The 19,994-nt window shown below is 41.3% G+C and overlaps 3 protein-coding genes across 3 annotated transcripts in view; all 3 read right to left on the bottom strand.

Moving 5' to 3' along the window:
• LOC135342596 (ankyrin-3-like) overlaps nucleotides 1-19,994 on the bottom strand; it is a 64,660-nt gene that overhangs the window by 44,157 nt on the left and 509 nt on the right. The gene's annotated exons all lie outside the window — the stretch shown is intronic.
• Nucleotides 505-7,999, bottom strand: LOC135342738 (uncharacterized). Its single transcript, XM_064539575.1, has 7 exons — nucleotides 7,688-7,999; nucleotides 5,236-5,655; nucleotides 5,114-5,182; nucleotides 4,096-4,148; nucleotides 878-1,014; nucleotides 757-801; nucleotides 505-678 (listed from the first exon to the last, which is right to left on the bottom strand). The coding sequence occupies exons 1-7, from the start codon at nucleotides 7,857-7,859 to the stop codon at nucleotides 666-668; spliced, it is 909 nt and encodes a 302-aa protein (XP_064395645.1). The 5' UTR covers nucleotides 7,860-7,999; the 3' UTR covers nucleotides 505-665.
• On the bottom strand, nucleotides 7,985-19,924 carry LOC135342668 (ankyrin repeat domain-containing protein 29-like). Its single transcript, XM_064539468.1, has 14 exons — nucleotides 19,762-19,924; nucleotides 18,228-18,326; nucleotides 18,068-18,169; nucleotides 14,167-14,265; nucleotides 14,020-14,118; nucleotides 12,758-12,856; nucleotides 9,940-10,035; nucleotides 9,795-9,893; nucleotides 9,531-9,629; nucleotides 9,365-9,463; nucleotides 9,173-9,271; nucleotides 9,028-9,126; nucleotides 8,635-8,733; nucleotides 7,985-8,323 (listed from the first exon to the last, which is right to left on the bottom strand). Exons 1-14 carry the CDS (start codon nucleotides 19,783-19,785, stop codon nucleotides 7,985-7,987), a joined length of 1,551 nt encoding a protein of 516 aa, XP_064395538.1. The 5' UTR covers nucleotides 19,786-19,924.

Here is a 19,994-nt window from a genome sequence, read left to right as displayed (position 1 = left end):
TGTTATGCTTATCGAGGATTTCTTGGTCTTCACCAAAACTTCAACGTATAGGGCCGTTGAATTGTATGTTGCATTTATGACAGGTATAACATAACGTGGGAACAGACACGTCAAACGTTTCGTCAAGAATACAATTGAAGCTAAACGAAAAAAGTCTATATAATTATAGGGAATTACTCATAGTTTCACCAAGTAGTGGTAAATAGTGATGTGATTATGGCATGATTGAGTTTTCCTATGTTATTATACGCTATTTTTTTAAAATTTTACTTGCATACAATCGTCTGCACTAGAATGCTAGCTATTGGTATATATACATGTAGCTTTGACTCATCCACTGATCGAGCAACCGTGGTGTTTTTATTAACACAGCAGAGTATACGATATATATAGGTACATGTATAAGCCGTGTATATCAGCTAGGCTAGACACAGCTCTTATAGTTCATCCTTTGGCACCCTATATATATATCTACCATGTAGCTCGCCCACTCCCTTGACACCATAAAATAATTATACACTTGTACATTCATTTTCGTTATACAGTAACTTTTTAGCTCAACTCATGCATGCATCAGTCAACAAAATCTACTATATACACAGTTGCAACTATAATTATAATTACTTGAGTTGTGAAGCTTGAACCGCATCATCCATGCACGTGCATCAATTCTCCTCACTGCAGTTATGATTTTGTTGAAGCAAACTGTATACACGTCAAAGTATTTGGAGCTAGATCTCTATACTAAATTGTCACCTGGCAGTGGCTGGGGGGCCAGCGGCAGCTGCAGTATCTTGCATACTACAATACAAGCAAGATGAATAATACAACAATTATATCAGTATACAATAAACACGTGACTTGTATGTGAACCTACTGGTAGCCATTATATGAATTTCGACAAATGGTTAAGTTGCAGTGACAGGCTTGAGAGCAACTTTTTTGTGCATAGAAACAAGGACAAAATTTTCCATTGCATCGTTCGGGTCCAGCACAAGAGTCGCAAGAATTCACCTGAATTGTTTAAAAATATGAGGAGCAATATAAGGACAGGGACACCAAAATGCTTTGTAGAATGCTCATTTCAAATCCTATCATTTTTTCATTTACTGTCGTACATAATACCTTATAGATTTTCGAGGCACTTTTATATTTTGTGGAATGGCCTCTAAAAGCATTTCGTTGCACAATGTTCGCGGAATGACTGCTTACTGGAAGCCACGCCTTTTAAATCTTTGCACGTTATAGCTCTAATAAAAAACAATTTCGTGGACTTAATTTTCGTGCACAATTAATGTTAACTCACGAAATCCGCGAAAATTAAGTCCCTCGAAAATTTCACGCTATACAGTATATAACTCTTGTAACTATAGCTAGAGCACTAAAGTGCAAACCCACGGCTGGTGACATGATTATAAAGAAACCAGAAGAGTGATGTAATACAGTGCATGTAGTGATGTTGTTATCATGTGTGACTTAACTGCTCAGGAGCAATTAATACTGACAACTAAACCAGATTGGAGGCAGCATGCTGAAACATTTGAGTGGTACTATATGACTATATGCACTGTGGATTAGGATCACAGTAAAGAAGCCTGGAGTCTCAGAAAAGTGTGGCTCTAGGTACTGTATGGTTGTAGGATCCCAGTCAGCTAACTAGACTGAAACCACTCCCTTCGCTTCTGGGCTCTGGGGACTGGCAAGTTGCCGTGTTGAGACTTATCCTGTTGGAATGCAATTAGAACAAACCACAAAATGAGTAATGCGTGGGTGATAATTGTTTAGCCTCGATAAGTACTTATACTCGAGGCCGGTAATATTTTGTGCAGTAATAGTTAGCATGTGGGCGGTGGCACATGACTATTTGTGACGTTACATTCTTGTGGCAGCGTGACATTCCTCACGCACTGGGACAACTCTCAACACGGCAGCTTGCCGAGAGAAGGGGAGTGGTTAACATGGTTAAGCAGCAGGAGCTATAATTCTAGCTTTCTACTTTAGTGACCCTGTTCCATCGTTCCTGGTACAGGATCACTTCAGCTGTAAATAACGCATGTGCCAAGTTCTGGTTCAAGGCATAGAGAGTAGTCAGAGGAGGAACGCCAGGGTCAATAGGGTCATGTTTAATGAAAGATTAAACATTCTTGTTCTGGGTTCTTGACCTTTGCTGCATATAGCAGCTTAGCGCTTCTGTTCTTTATATGCCTGCTTGGAACTATACCTAGATCTATCCAGTGCAGCAAGCTAAGCCAGTACATCAAAATTTATACCCTAGCCACTGAAGGCTAATTTCCATATCTTGTGGTTTTGAAGAATGCAATAAAAGGTCAAAGGTTGCAATTAAATCCTGGATCTCCTCTCTCAAGCTCCAGCTGATTCCTCTGGGGCGCGATAGCTCAACCGATTTCTGTTGTGATTATAAAGAGGATCAAGCTATTGGTGGTGTATAAACTCAGGGGCGCGAGGGTAAACTCAGTTTTACATGTAAAACATAGGGCCACGTGGTGTTTTAATTAGTGACCTTTTGACACTGGCATTCCTCCTCTGGAGAGTAGTAACATGGATTGGAAACGGGATCATGTGCGACAATGACGCCTCTTGAAACCATCCGTGTTACAGTTCAATAGGCAGTGGGCGTTAACCTCTAGCAGCATCTAAAACCATACCACCTCTTCTCAAGCTTCTAAAGTTGGGCTGGGAAAATCCCAGTCTATAAACCTCTATAGTGTTCATCATTTGGAACCACATTAGTTGTAAATTTGTCCAAGTTTGAGTTTCAAGACGATCCTACAACACTTGGGTGAGTCCTAGAACCAGAGTTTAAATAATTTGTAACCTAGAAAAAGTATATAGTGTTTCAAAGTATTCCATTAGTGATTGTAATGAGCCACAATGGTGTTGATTGCAAAACATGTGTTCCTGATTTCAAGTATCAACTACGATTTATGTGTTTATTTGTACCTCTATGCAGAGGTGAAGAGGTTCTAATTTCACAATTTTTAGTTATAGGCCAAGCATAGGAATAGGTTCATCGTAATGTCCTATTTCTGTGAGAAGTTACATCTTGCTCAATTTAGTAGGTAAACGTTGAACATGTCGACCGTTTGTGTATGTAGATATGCCTTGAAGACCCAAATTCCAACATCACCAGGCAAATACAAGAAAGAAATAACTTCAGAAAGATTATGGGATCCCTATATGAGTTAAAAAGTCAGGAGTAGACGAAGAAAGTTTTTTTTGTTGTTTTTGTTGTTTTTGTAACTTTTCCATACAAGCTTCATTTCAGTTTATATTTCACAAAAATGTCATAAATATCACAATAATAATGGCCAATAGACAGTTGATATTTCCAAATGGCCAACAGGCATAATAATATATAATTCTGTCTTTATAGAGCCTATAGTGTCTTAGGTGAGATCTAGAGGATGGTTTTGCTCAATCTGGCTGATGCTACAAGCTCTCCCCTACAGCATGTATGCAGGAACGATCACATTTGCTGCTCATCAGCCCTATCTTCTGTCTTCTTGCTACTCATAGCCAGCCAACCTTGGTATAGCCTCGATTCAAGCCCGGTGGCCTGGTTTTGAGGCCTGATCATATACATGACGTCAACCGTAACACGGATGGTTTCATCCGGTTCTATTGCGTTTCCAATCCCTCTCCCTCCTTAATCTATGGTTCAAGTTATATGTACATTTTACTCGCTTTTACTAGACAACGAAGATTTAACACCGAAAGCTGCCACTATTAAAAGTACTAACTTGTTGTGTGGAGGGGCTACTCATGCTGTAAACGCAGTGCTAGAGCATCCAGGTAAGCAGACCTAGTCAAGCTCAGTGCTCTGGCATCCAGGTGAGTAGATTCACAAATTACAAACAAACAAACCAAACGACTACTATAAACCGTGGCCGCCCACGCGCCTCGGGTTAATTATATCACCCAGAAACAGAAGGAGATAACATCTGGACATCTGAGGATTGGGTAAGGACACTAAAATGCTTTGGAACAGACTCAGTATTACAGTTAAAAGTGTAGCCAATCGTTTCATCTACTGTCGTTAATATCTAACTCTTGTACTACATGCATAAGGATCACCTTTTTCATTTCAGAAGATAGCATCTCTCCAGACATCAAAGAGGAGGTGGAAGCTGCATGAATGCAAGCAGAAATGCTATAAATATTAGCTATAGCATGAGATATAGTTGCGTGAATGCGCAGCGAGGTATATACGGTAGTGTGTGCGTGTGTCTGCATGTGTGTGTGCGTGTACAGTAGACTCTCGGTCACTCTTGAGACAGTGACGTTTGGCCGGAATAGCGAGGTGGCTGCATTTCAAAAATAGCCGCGGCAATCCAACCTCAATCTATAATGACTAATTTTGCAGTTCTGTTAATGAATCATTATGTTATCTATATAAATGCATGCACTGCGGGTGCCTCGGTGGAGGAGCCAAAGCTTTATGGCAATCAGGAAGCTACAGTATATCCCTTTCCAGGTTTTTTGCAACCGTGGGGAAAAGGGTCGTCACTTTAGTTTGAATTTGTGGCCCAACCCACCAACACAGCTTGATTTGATCGCCGCCCCCCCAATGAAGACTTGGCTTAGAAGATGGGCGTGGGTCAATGGTCGTGCACACTAACCAGTCGATTATGCCTTGCTGCTGCCTCGATGGAAGTATGTGTCGCCTTTAAAAGCTGTAGCTGGTCTAAACCTTCAATTTGACCGGTAAAGAGATACAGTAGGACACACAAAATATGAGTTGTGTCTGGAGAAAGTATAACCAAGAGTGCGTAAGAAGAGAAGAGTGTCAAACTACTGATACTTCTACACAAACACTGTGCATCCTGTCAATTGCATGTGAGCAACTCGATGACGTTTGCGCATAATTACGCAACGCACAGAAGTTGTTAATAGTGAGTAAAGAGTACAAGTGAAGAGGATCAACCCGACTATTGTCTCTATTTAGATGATTTTGTGAAGAGATCGTCTCCTATCAGTCTGCATGCAGTGAGTAGCTCCATGAGCTCTGAATGTTAAGCCCGAACTAGCTAGAATTGTTCGATAACATTTAATACACATTTTGCACCAACAAGTAAATGTAGCATCATCTTACCAGCCTGGTCAGTGGGTAGATCAGACGAGCCTGGAGCTACGGGAACAGGTGATAAAGGTGTCACAGCTCCTGCAAAATGAGCTCAATATAATAAGTAACACTGTGAGAATGCACTGACTGACCTTTAATACTTTGCACCAGCCTTGCTAGTTGCGTCTCCCTGTCCTCAGCTACTAGTGAGACATACTGAATCTCTTGTACTACCTCCATCACAGGAGCACCTCCAGGCACATCTCCCCAACCATCCTCACACACCACTGGGAACAGTCGTTTACCAAGAGCTACTGTTTCATACAGCTCTCCATTGCAGTACACGGACCTCATGTAGCGTTTAGTGAGCACACAAACAAAGGCTTTGCAGGTTTTGATGGCGGAGGCAATCTCAAATCGCCATTTGTCCCCAGGCTGAATGCTATGTTGGTCCACAAACACGCTGAGGCCTTCTTGTTTCAGTCGCGACATAAGAGTGTCCACTGTGCGCATAATGTCACCCTTATGGCTGTAGCTAATGAAGACGTCGTATTCCTGAGATGCCTGAAAATCTGTGAGTTCAATCATGATCATATTTAGCCTCCTTAATTAACAAGGCCTCAGAAAGGAGGCCTGCTACTGACTGCTTGCACATGAATATTTTCCCCGTAAAGTTTCCTATCAGTGAACTGACATTTTTACCAGAAAAATATTAAAATAAACGCTTTAAAGTCATATACACAGAGCTATATAGCTAGCTAGCTAGAGACAGAGCTGTAGATTTGTTGCAGCATCTATACATGTAGACTTTCACCAAGGTTAGTATTAAATCAATGGCTGTCCTGTCCACATATATAGGCTAGTGCATGTCAGCCTTCACTCCATTCAGACGATTATCATGCATTCACACTGTTGCAGGCTGTGAGTCTTTGTTAGCATAGCAGGCTAAAGGTAGCTACTAGAATGATATCAAAATAATGTGCTAAGAAACCTTCACAATCGAAATTCTATCTACTTCCTTCAATTCACTTCCGTTCGTTGTTTTACTGAGCATAATACGATGTTATCCAAACAAAGTCCTCAGTTTCTGGGGATTATGTGGCGCATGCGCAAACAATCGATACCTTCAGTGTGACCTGGGATTGAGGCTAGATCATATTAACTAGAGCACTAACCTACTGCTGTTGACATTAATCAAGAGGAGTGTTATGCAGTAGTATGTATGACCATGGAAACAGCAAGACTTAGTAACAGCAACAATAAAATTGTAGACTATAATTATAGAGATTGAGCATGCTGAAACTTTTGAGTTTTAGTGGTGCATTACGCTCCTGAGACTTAGATCAGCAACAAAGTAACAAACCATAATCATAATTCTAGCTTAATTTAAGAACTTTTCCGGTACGGGATCACTTCAGCTGCAAATAAGTGCGGATTCTGTGGCAGATTGGATAGTATCATGAATGCAATTATCCTTTGAAGTTCTGCTGAGCTGTTCAATTAGGACTAAAACAAGCTATACAGCATGTAGGACTGAGTAGTATCCATTGGTAGACCCTCGAATAAACAGCCATAGCTAGCAGCCATAGCTTCGTTGTATCCGCTCCATTGTCATTTTTATTTGACAACGAAGCTAAATCTGCCATTATTAAAACTGTTGGTGGACGCTATATAAATACAGCGCTATGGCAGCCTAGTGAGTAGACTCAGATATCATGACAAGCAAACAAACCAACGGACTATCATATAGCGGGTAATTTTCGTGGGGTAAAATTCGTTAAAGTTGATCAGCGGGAATTTTTGGAATTTTGTTCACTTCAGTATGTGCTGCATTAAAATTGCATGCGTTCTGGTAAAACACGGCTACGTTTATTCATGTGTAAAATTTTCGGTGGCTGCCTAGGAATGTAATAACGTCTTTTTTATCCCACGAAAATTACCAGCTACCGTAGAAACTAGATTATGAGAGCTTACTCGATTATAAGCGTATCTTTATTTTAAGCGCATGCTCAACTGCAGGTTTTTGTACAAAATTGAAGCGCTTTTTGCGAAGGTTATTTATTATTTAGTGAAACATTTAGCTATCAATGAGCTAGCTAGCTTGTACAGTCATGGTAGCTATATATATAGCTGGTGATATATCCATCTGGAAGGACTCTCTATATACCGTTGTTTTTTTTAGCGCTAGCTAGGTCGACTTCCCTTCACACTTTTGAACAGTTGTCTGCATGATCCATATTATATATATATATAGCTACACCGTCAAACGGTGCTTTGTTATGTGTATGCAGACACATCAAAGAGCAGCTCTAGATATGCATGTGAGGTTGTCCTATGTATATCACCTGTGTCCTAGGCAACTGTTGTACTCCACTGGTAGGGATATCCTAAATGTAGTTTTCACGTGTCAGCTAGCTAGCAAGTGAAACTGAGTTCTCTAATGTCTATATAATTATACTAGCAGCATGTGGAACATAACGCCAGCTGGGCTAAACGCAATTTAAAAGATGATGCGCCACTCAGAAGTGGAATTAGAACTTGTTCTAGCATTGTAATTACATCAACTATGATAATAGATTATCACCATTTACCCTTATCACATACCTGGTGGAACTGTGAGCAATTCCCTATAGAACTCTTTTCGTTTCGATTCAATTACTTCCTTGACAAACGTTTGGAAGTGTTTGTTACCACTGTTTTTTATTGCTGTCACTAAGTCGGCAAAAGCATCCAATGTGGTTGTTGGCTCTTTGATGTCGACAATGATCATATCCATAAGCTTCTCAGCACCGTCTTGAGAATTTTGGATGCCAATGATTGTCTGGAATTGGTCGTCAGTCAGTGATTGACTCTGACGTAAGTATTCAGCTACATCTTTGAAGCACGCAGAGAGCTTCTTGGTTAACTCCACTCTGCAGCTACAGATGGCTTCGTATTCAGGGGTAGCAGAGGAGATGGCTTTGGTAGCAGGGAGGTTCGCAGGAGTAGCAGAGGGGGTAGTAGGGGGGCTCTCAGGGGTAGCAGAGGGGGTAGCAGAGGGGGTAGCAGGGGGCTCTCAGGGGGGCTCTCAGGGGTAGCAGAGTGGGTAGCAGGGGGGCTCTCAGGGGGGCTCTCAGGGGTAGCAGAGGGGGTAGCAGAGGGAGTAGCAGGGTGGCTCTCAGGGGTAGCAGAGGGGGTAGCAGGGGGGTTCTCAGGGGTAGCGGGGGAGTTGGCTTTGCATTCAGGGGTAACAGTAGTCATCTGCAGTGAGGGGGGATATTACATGCAATGTGTAATGTTGACTTTGTGCAGCATGTTTTCAAGATATCTTAAAACCAATGAATGTTGCACGTTGAGCTGTGCTAAGCATGCTTCTTGTATTATAGAAGATTGTTTGCTGCATTTGCAATCGAATTCCATACATTGCATGCTCAAAACAGAGAAGAGCTCAGAAACTTATATCGGATGGCTTAATGAATGCAGTTTAAGAAATTCGGTGAGAGCATACGGATCACAAGTAAAATAATGTAAACAGCATGCTGTGGTAAATATGTTTGTACAACAAAACCAACCTTGGTCTGAGTGTTGACTGTAGCCTTGGCTGCTAAGAGGACCCTCACTATCTCATTATGTCCATTCTTACCGGCTGCATTCAGAGCTGTCCTGTTGTTCTGTCATAGACCATAAAAGCGGGTAAATTTGGCGACAAATTGGCGATTCAAGGTGAGGGTCGCCAAAACATTAATTGCTAACTTGCAGTATATCGCATGTGATAAATATTAAACATCGCAAATAATAGTTCAATTTCCTCCTTTGCCAAATTATAATTACTCACTATGACACGCACACAGCAACTAATTGTACACTCTCCACTACTCAGTCCACTCATACACAGAGGTGACAGTACACACACTCAACCGTGGAATCAGCAGAGTACACAAACACCATCATGCAGCGTGACTCACATTATCCCTGCTGTGAATGTCAGCCTTGGCCTCCAACAACATTCTAACAATTTCACATTGTCCGTTGTGACTGGCAATGTGCAATGCAGTGGCTCCATTCTGTACACAGTCAATTACTTTTAAGCAGACAAGCAGTAAATCTTACCTTCGCTTGAATATTCACTTGAGCCATTGCAGCAATCAACACTTCCACTGCCCTCACATGACCATTCTGAGTAGCTACATACAACGCAGTGGCTCCATCCTGTACAGAGTCAAGATAGTGTGAGCAGGTGAACCATCACTCATCATTGTGGCTAGTGGCCTCTGAGATGTGTGTACAGCTACTTACACTCACCTCATTGGGTACATCAACATTGGCCCCAGCATCAATTAGGAGCTCCATACATTTCTGTTGACCACTAAAACTGGCTGTCCAAAGAGGAGTCCGTCCCGACTGTACATAGGAGGAAAACAATGTAAACAGCATGTTGTGGGAAATGTGTTTGTAAAACAAAACCAACCTTCTCCTGAGTGCTGACTGTAGCCTTGGCTGCTAAGAGGACCCTCACTATCTCGTCATGTCCATTACTGCTGGCTACATGCAGAGCTGTCTGGTTGTTCTGTTATAGACCATAAACCATATAATTATATATCACTGCAACTGGACCAGCTAATTGTACACTCTCCACTACTCAGTCCACTCATACACAGAGATGACAGTACACACACTCAACCATGGAATCAGCAGAGTACACAAACACCACCATGCATGCAGCGTGACTCACATTATTCTTGATGTTGACGTCAGCCTTGGCCTCCAACAACATTCTAACAATTCCACAGTGACCATTCTGACTGGCCACGTAAAATGCAGTGGCTCCATCCTGTACAGATCCAAATACTTTTAAGCAGACAAACAGTAAATCTCACCTTCGCTTGAATGTTCACTTGAGCCATTGCAGCAATCAACACTTCCACTGCCCTCACATGACCATTCTGAGCAGCTACCCACAACGCAGTGTATCCCTGTACAGAGTCAAGATAGTGTGAGCAGGTGAACCATCACTCATCATTGTGGCTAGTGGCCTCTGAGATGTGTGTACAGCTACTTACACTCACCTGATTGGGTATACATTAACATTGGCCCCAGCATTGATTAGAAGCTCCATACATTTCTGTTGACCATTGAAACTGGCTACCCAAAGAGGGGTCGCTCCCAACTGTGTAAATGCATGTTGTGAGAAATGCAACAAAACCATGCATGCAACCTGCATTGAAGTATCTGCCAAGTGCTAGCAGCCATGTATAGCAAGATCCAAGCTGTACACAGCACTATACACCATAATATTATCCTTAGGGATTATACAGTAGACTCTTGCTATTCCGGCTCTCTGAAGTACGGCCACCTCGATATACCAGCCATTTGGTTTGGCACGGAATGCTAGCTATAATTATGTTTACTGCACAAAACTCACCCTGAAGTACGGCCACTCGCTATTCCGTATACCAGTGCTTTCAAGGTTTTCAATGTAATTTTATACGTGTATTATGGCCAGATATGGCGTTTTGGGTGTGGTTTAGCAAGGATTACACTTAAAGAGAGAACAGAATGATTCATTATCCTTCATTATCCTCGAGACAAGAACCGCAAAATTAGTCATTAGATTCGAGGTAAGGTCGTTTTTAAGCTGCGGCTATTTCCCGAAATACAGCCACCTCGCTATTCCGGCCAAGCTGCATGGTCCCAAGGGTGACCGGATTAACGAGAGTCTACTGTAGACGTAAACTGTTTGCTCATGAATATTCCCATGAAACTATAAATTCAGAGTTTGAAGCACATACGTGATTAACTACCTTCAGGTTACATATTTTTACAAGTAGATTTGTTAAATTTGCATGTATTAAATTCTGCGCAGGCTCAATTATAAAATCAACAGCGTTTTCTACAAGTGATTTTAATCGCATTTTCCAATTATCTGCGAGTATACATGATTTTACTATCATTAGCAGAAATAGCAGAAATTAACACCCTCGAAAAATATATCTAGTATATCTAGCTCTGTGTTCTTGCTGTTATACGATGCTTTTTACCATTCTGGAGGGCAGCTCACAAGGCTTTTCTTCTTTCCAGGCCAAAAAACTCTCATAAAATAATAGTAAATGGTGGTCTGAGCCAAGGAAAACAGCCTTTTGGTATAGCCTTTTTTCAAAATATATCCTCGAGCCGCCCTGCATATAGTGAAGCTACAGTAGACTGTATACCTAAGCTTTATGGTAAAAATGTCTATTCAAGCCATGAAATGACTACTGCGTTTCAGCTGGACTCTAACTCATTTTAGCCGCTACATCTAGTTTACCGTAACCTTAATTAATTAACAACTACATCGACAAGTTGTACAGAAATATAGCCATTTCATGTTCTGCATTATAATTATGTGAAAGAACATGACAAGTGAGAGCAGCCCAATAAGTGATGAAGGTTGCATGCACAGTGAATACCAGACATGCAGATCTACGCCTACAGGTTCACTAGTCACATGAGCATCTTTTCTTACTTTACTTTAGTGGCTGGTTAGCTAGCTATTCTTATTGTTATTTATAGTCTCCGCATGTTACCAACAAAAGGTCACCAACTAGCGAAGACTCAACTAGCGAAGCTCAAGTACACAGAATACCAAGTTGACAATACAACTATACTGAGTGACCTCCATCAGGGGCGTAGCCAGGATTTTGGAGAAGGGGGTGTTTTTATAAATAAAAGATGGTGCAAAGCGCCTAATTTTCAGCCGCGCAGTGCCGAAATTTGGTTGACCAGAAACCACACCTCTTATTAGTGACATCATCTGCATAGTTGGGCATGGCCCAATGCATAGAGAAGCCTACATACAAATATAGCTCCACCCATGCATGCAGGAAGTGAATAGCTGAACCCTCTGTGACCTTCCATGCAGTTTAAAATTTAAAACCAGCATGCAAATCAACAAATTCTTTCATAACTCGAGTCCAACTACTAACTAAAAACTACTCTCTTAGGTGAATAGCTAGATTATCTAGTTCAGTATGCAGCTAACAAGCTAAATCTGGAGTGCTGAGCTCAACTGGATCTTTAAGTAAGCTTTAAGTAGAGTCAGGTGGGGGTGCCCAAAGCACCTCCCCTGCACGCCCCGGTCCATGCAGTCATATACATACAGAGGTGACAGTACACACAACACTCAACCATGGAATCAGCAGGGTACACAAACACCACCATGCATGCAGCGTGACTCACAGTAGTCTTGATGTTGACATCAGCTTTGGCCTCCAACAACATTCTAACAATTCCGCAATGACCATTCTGACTGGCCATGTACAATGCTGTGGCTCCATTCTGTACAGATCCAAATACTTTTAAGCAGACAAGCAGTAAATCTCACCTTCACTTGAATGTTCACTTGAGCCATTGCAGCAATCAACACTTCCACTGCCCTCACATGACCACTCTGAGCAGCTACATTCAACGCAGTGGCTCCAGCCTGTACAGAGTCAAGATAGTGTGAGCAGGTGAACCATCACTCATCACAGACCCACTCACTATACAATATCACATGACTATCTACATTAATGTCAGGGGATACACCAACCACCAGTGCTCTCTACACAAACATGACTAGTTCTGGTGTCTATATATAATGGACCAGGTCAACAGAACATGGGGAGGCTCTGTGGCTAGTGGCCTCTGAGATGTGTGTACAGCTATACTTACACTCACCTCATTGGGTACATCAACATTGGCCCCAGCATCGATTAGGAGCTTCATACATTTCTGTTGACCATGAAAACTGGCTGCCCAAAGAGGGGTCGCTCCCAACTGTGTAAATAATGTTGTGAGAAATGCAACAAAACCATGCATGCAACCTGCATTGAAGTATCTGCTAAGTGCTAGCAGCCATGTATAGCAAGATCCAAGCTGTACACAGCACTACACCATAATATTATCCTTAGAAATTATAGGCATAAACTGTTCGCTCATGAATATTCCCATGAAACTATAAATTCAGAGTTTGAAGCACATACGTGATAAATACCTTCAGGTTACATATTTTACAGGTAGATTTGTCAAATTTGCATGTATTAAATTCTGCCGAGGCTCAATTGTAAAATCAACAGCATTTCTAATTACTCACAAGTGCATTATCCCAATTATCTGCGGGTATACATGATTTTACTATCATTCGCAGAAATAGCAGAAATTAATACCCTCGAAAAATATGTCTAGTATATCTAGCTCTGTGTTCTTGCTCTTATACAATGCTTTTTACCATTCTGGAGGGCAGCTCACAAGGCTTTTCTTCTTTCCAGGCCAAAAAACTCTCACAAAATAATAGTAAATGGTGGTCTGAGCCAAGGAAAACAGCCTTTTGGTATAGCCTTTTTAAAATATATCCTCGAGCCGCCCTGCATATAGTGAAGCTACAGTAGACTGTATACCTAAGCTATATACCCAGTAAAAAAGTCGATTCGAGCCATGAAATGACTACTGCGTTTCAGCTGGACTCTAACTCATTTTAGCTGCTACATCTAGTTTACCGTAACCTTAATTAATTAACAACTAGATCGACAAGTTGTACAGAAATATAGCAATTTCATGTTCTGCATTATAATGTGAAAGAATATGACAATGTGAGAGCAGCCCAATAAGTGATGAAGATTGCATGCACAGTGAATACCAGACATGCAGATCTATGTCAACAGGTTCACTAGTCACATCAGCATTTTTTCTTACTTCACTTTAGTGGCTGGTTAGCTAGCTATTCTTACAAGTTGCTTGTCATTTATAGTCTCCGCATGTTACCAACAAAAGGTCACTAACTAGCGAAGACTCAACTAGCAAAGCTCAAGTACAGAACACCAAGTTGACAATACAACTATACTGAGTGACTTCCATGCAGTCATACATACAGAGGTGACAGTACACACACTCAACCATGGAATCAGCAAGGTACACAAACACCACCATGCGGCGTGACTCACAGTAGTCTTGATGTTGACGTCAGCTTTGGCCTCCAACAACATTCTAACAATTTCACAGTGACCCTCCTGACTGGCAATGTGCAATGCTGTCCAACCATCCTATACACACCCAAATAATTATAATAGCACCCAAGTAGTAAATCTCACCGTCTTTTGAATGTTCACTTGAGCCTTTGCCACGATTAACACTTGAACTGCCCTCACATGACCATTCTGAGCGGCTACATACAATGCAGTGGCTCCATCCTGTACAGAGAAGATAGTGTGAGCAGGTGAACCATCAATCATCACAGACCCACTCATTATATAATGCGCGGGTGCTGATGCCTTGGTAGATGTGTCAAATCTACATAACATATCTATATACTAGCACAGATAATTATGCCTTGATACAAATGCGCAAGCGAGGTATACGGTAGTGTGTTTGTGTGTCTGGGTGTCTGTGTAAACTGCTACAGCTGCTCAAGGATCAATCAAGTGCAAGTAAAGATTTCTATATAATTATAGGCTTCTAGTCATGTTTATTTGAATTATAATTCGTGGATTTGCAAAATAATGCTTCGTTCTCGAGTTATGCCTAGTTTAGCTTACTTGGAATGCCATTGCAGCCTTTTCAGAAGACTGCGTAGCAAAACTTGTTCACCGAGTTCTGGTATACTCTACTTAGTAGTTGTTAGCTCTGCACTATAGAACGCTTAGTATTGGTAGCTGCAAGAGTAAGAAGAGAACTGCAAGCCCATTTGTAATACGATAGATTGTAGTTGCATGCCCTCTTCTATTCATACGCCCTTGATAATATGAAGCTTTATAGCCTAGCTAGCTATAGCTATAGCTGTGGCACTCTATGGTGTTGTCGAGAAGGCTTAATTGCACACTAGTCTGAAACCAGAATAGGCTCTCATCTACCTCTATGATGGTTGGATGGTCGTGATGTTTTGAACTTGGTTTCTGTACAAATAAGAGCTTAATTCTTCTGGCTTCAGACTAGTGTGCAAGCCTTCTTGAATTGAATAAATTTATCCACAGCTAGGGGAAAGGGTCACACATAGGCAATATTGCCTTACAAAGGTGCTCCCCATTACACAAACAAACAAACAAACAAATAAATAAACAAAACAAAAAGCAAACAACAAGAACAGAACAAACAAACCAAGACATTTTAAAAGGCTAAAAACTAGAAAACTATTAAAAAAGTAAGTCTTAAGGTTAGATTTAAAAATACTATACGAACAACTGTAAGCAATTGTAGCGGGTAACAAATTCCACAGGAAAATACTATTAACAAAAAAAGAAAATCTATAGCTATTTAAACTAGCGTATTTACAAACTAAAGAAAGACTATGAGAACGAGTGTTTAAAGTATTGAAGGAGTAAAAATCCGAGAATTGGAGGCAATCCATTTTGTTCATTATTTTAAATGTCTGACAGCAGATTAGAAACTCATGACGTTTAGTCAGGGTGAGCCAGTTGAGATTATGTCTGCACACTCCTCGTAAGATTTGTCCCATTGTGTTCTATTCCATTTGGCCCCTATCCACCTTGCTGCCCTTTTCTGCACTTTTTCCAGATTACTGATGTCGCACACTTTGTGCGGAGACCAAACTGGAGCTGCATACTCCAGGTTAGGGTGGACTAGTCCAGTGTAGGCTTTAGATTTGGCTGTCTTAGAAGAGTGGTGGAGGTTCCTCCTTAGTAGGTTCAGGATTTTGGATGCCTTCATTGCAGCGTAGTTAATATGTTCTTTCTCAACAACACCATAGAGGGCCACAGCTAGCCAGCAAGTCTTCTCGACAAGGCAATAGAGAGCATAAGCCACGGCTTCACCGGAGACAAGTATTTGTTAAAATTAATACGGAAAGAAAGTAGTAAACAAACTAGTTTATGGTATAATTTTCCAAAGGTTTACTAAAGTATAACGAGTTACCCAGATTCTGGGTAACTCAGTTCGCGCATGTGCACTATCATCCATGCAATAGAGACCAGGCCGTATTTTAATTAATCAGCCTGGTCTCGAGGCTAGCGCTTTACTAACTCATTTTGAATATGGTGGCCCTGAGCGTGCTACTAGCTATAGTAGTTCACCTTAGCTACTTGATAGTTTACCTACCTTAGCTACTTGATAGTTCAAGTACCTTATAGCTACTTCGCAGTTGACCTTTGAACTGTACATTAATTCTACTGTAGCCATACTCTACATAGCGACTAGAGATCAATAATGAGAGCTACATATTAGTCTCGAATTCCAGCTGGTTCTCATTGTAAGCGTGGGAGGGAGAGAACCGTCTGGTGACTCTGGGCATCTGTCGTCGGACAGAATGTTGGTAGAGTATATTCATTGGAGCCTTACCCACAAGAATATAAGATAGCTTCGAGAATACACAGTTCTAATTGTGGGTTATTATCCACCTGGTTAACAGGATGATTACATTCCTGACTGACAGAACGCTCTGCCCCCAGAGTCACCAGATGGTTCTCTCCCTCCCACGCTTACAATGAGAACTGGCTGGAACTCGAGACTAAGCTACATATGTATACAGGTACTGAGGATTATCTAACAGCAATGTAAGACGAGAGTACCACACCAGAACCATTGTATAGACAGAATTCTTGTGCTGCAATTGTGGATTAGGCATAGACCTATAGATACACAGAGAACTTGAACTGCATGTATTGTATTAGTCTGCATGGTGGCCAGACCTTTTCTCAGAGGGGGAGGGGAAGGGGAAGAGGAGAAAGTGGTATCCTAATCCTATTGATTTGCCCCCAAGCTATTAGACTATAGTTTTGTTGAATAACATGTAACTTCCAAATGAATCAAGTGTGGTACTCTCGTCTTGCATTGTTGTTACCCATAGGGTAGAACTGACCGGCTGCAGATAATCCTCAGTACCTGTATATATATATGTAGCTCTCATTATTGATCTCTAGTCGCTATGTAGAGCATGGCTACAGCAGCATTAACATACAGTTCAAAGGTCAACTTCAAAGTAGCTAAGGTAGTTGAACTATCAAGTAGCTAAGGTAAACTACTAGTAGTGCTCAGGGCCACCGTAGAACTACACAGTCAGCTTTACCGTATCCTTCGTGCGGCTACGCCTCAAGGCAATCACGTGACTATACATTTACATCATACACAACTATACCAGTGCTCTCTACATGCAAAAACATGTGACTAACTCTGGTGCCAGCAACACAGGTAAACAGAACATGCATGGGACGGCTCTGTATAGGCTATAGTGATCTCTATAAGACGTGTGTACAGCTACTTACACCATAGATTGAAAAGGAAGGGGATTGGAAACGAAAATTTTTGCGTGAAACACTCCGCGTTATAGGGTGTGGCTAAAACTACAAGGGATTATTTTATAATCAGCATGCTCATTACCTGTCTTGGCTGCCATACAATGTGCTGTACATAGAAATGGTGAAATTGATCACTTTTAATGTTGAATATTCTAAAAAGTAAAGAGAATATAGCTCTAAAAGGTCGACTAAGCAACGCAACCACTATCACTAAACAAATAAATGCTATAAAAGAAGGAACAGCCCTTACTATGAAGTCGTGAGAGGTTAAGGCCCGTGGTGTGTCTAAAAGTATATTAAAGCAGTTTGAAGGACTATACTGCAAACGTTTATGAACAGTAAAGCTTATCCATGGCATGAAACCATTCTATATAGCACTTAGATACATAATAACCAAGTCAAGCAATGTCTTTTGCTGTTTAGGCTTTGCAGCAGGGAAAGAGAAAAGTTGACATGGAGTAATTCAAGCTATACTCAACAAAAACTAAAAACAGAGTAAAGACAGCGGACTTAGACAAGTTAGAGCTTGTCAGTGGTGTAAACTTACTTCTCTAGAGTAACCTCCCAGCCTCTGAGTGATCGCTAGTGGATAGGAGAGCTAGAAACAGTTGAAATACAACCAGAGTACGGTCAAAACAAAAATAATCGCGAGCGCGAAATCATAACGCGGAGTGTTTCAACCATTTACACAGGGAGGCCTGGTCGTTTCCAATCCCCTTCCTTTTCAATCTATGCTTACACTCACCTCTTCTGTGGTCACATCAACACTGGCCCCAGCATTGATTAGGAGCTCCATACATTTCTGATGACCAATGTAACTGGCTATGTAAAGAGGGGTCTGTCCATCCTGCATGCATGCGCATACATCAATGTTGTGGTAAATGTGTTTGTACAACAAAACTAACCTTGTCCTCAGTGTTGACTGTAGCCTTGGCTGCTAAGAGGACCCTCACTATCTCATCATGTCCATGACTACTGGCTGCATACAGAGCTGTCTGGTTGTCCTGTTATATATATAGACCATAAACCATACCATATATATATAGCGGGTAATTTTGGCAAATCAAGGTGAGTGTCGCCAAAATTAATAATTGGCAATAAAAAGGTAAGTGCATAAGGTCGCCGCATGTCATACTAGTGTCTACAACCATACTGTGGTTAATAGCGTAATTTCTGATGGCAGCCCACCTGCCTTAGCCATGCATGCATGGTCATTCCAAAAGTTAATACCCTTGAAACATACCTGCTCTAGTCACATTGTAGTGTACGGTGTGGTATCTGACTCAGATCATAATTATGTACTATAGGAGTGTTACACAATAAATGCAGATGTATGTATGAGCATGAAAGCTGGCTAGTAAGCAGCAAGTAACAAGAGCATCACAGGCATGCTGAACTTTGATAGCTGAGTTTCAGTGGTGCATTAAGAACACAGCAAAGTCTTGTAGTCTCGAGGCCAGGCAGAAGAGAAGAGTGTTGAACTACCGATACCTCTACACAAACACTGTGCACAAAGTAACGTGACATCCTGTCAATTGCACGTGAGTATCGCAATTGATGACGTTTGCGCATAATTACGCAATGCACAGAAGTTGTTAATAGTGAATAAAGAGTGCAAGTGAAGAGGATCAACTCGACTATTGTCTCTATTTAGATGATTTTTGTGAAGAGATCGTCTCCTATCAGTGTGCGTGAGCAGCTCCATGAGCTCTAAACGTTAAACACAAACAACTAGCTAGATACCACACCCCTAAAAACGTCACGGTTAACATTTACTAGGAGATTACTAGTATGTTTACAATACTTTATCACGTGTGAGTCATGTTACTTTGTGCACAGTGTTTGTGTAGATATCAGTAGTTCGACACTCTTCTCTTCTTATGCACTTTTGCTCCTACTTAGGGGATATAGAGATAGTCTGGTTAAGTGTTCCTCTAATGAAACGCCTGTTAAAAGTCCACGAATTTCTTGAACGGTAATTTAACCGCACAAGACATACACGCCCACAATTAGTCATGAATATAAGGATCATGTTCATGGCAGATAGTGGGCATGCACGTCCTGTGCGGTTAATTATACCAGTCCAAGAAATTCGTGGACTTCTAACATGAGTTTCACACATAGGAACTTGACCCCTAGGGAGGAGTCTAGCTTTGAGACTAGGAGTCTTAGGGAAAAAGAAATAAAACAGCTGAAAATACGTACCTCGAATAAAAGCGGCGTGTATAGCTAGCTAGATCTAGCTAGCCATGCAGTCAACGTGCAAGTTCAGCTTTTGCTCGCTTTTATTTGACAACAAACTTTAATGGGAAGGTATGCATGCTATAAACACAGCACTATGGAATCCAGGTCAGCATACTCAGATATCACAAACAAACGAGTGCCATATACTGACACATTTTTGTTGGAGAGGTTCAGCTATACCTGTACTAAAAATACCTGCTTCGATTTCATCAGCCACATCACTGCGTCCTACTGTGACATGTCTAAGACTCTTGCACAGATCTCCCCAAGTGAGTGAATCCATTGTTTTGATACGATGAGCCAACATATCTCGGAGACAGTCACCATGGTTACTAGAATGCTCCTGGCGGATAGCAGTAAGAGTCTTGCCATCGACACCTAGAATTAGCCCAATATTGAACCATTCTGTACGAGCCTTGAACAGCTTG

Source organism: Halichondria panicea, chromosome 10 (genome assembly GCF_963675165.1).
Source record: "Halichondria panicea chromosome 10, odHalPani1.1, whole genome shotgun sequence".
Taxonomy (NCBI): domain Eukaryota; kingdom Metazoa; phylum Porifera; class Demospongiae; order Suberitida; family Halichondriidae; genus Halichondria; species Halichondria panicea.
Note: the sequence above shows the minus strand (reverse complement) of the source record. Positions and strands in the feature narration are given on the sequence as shown.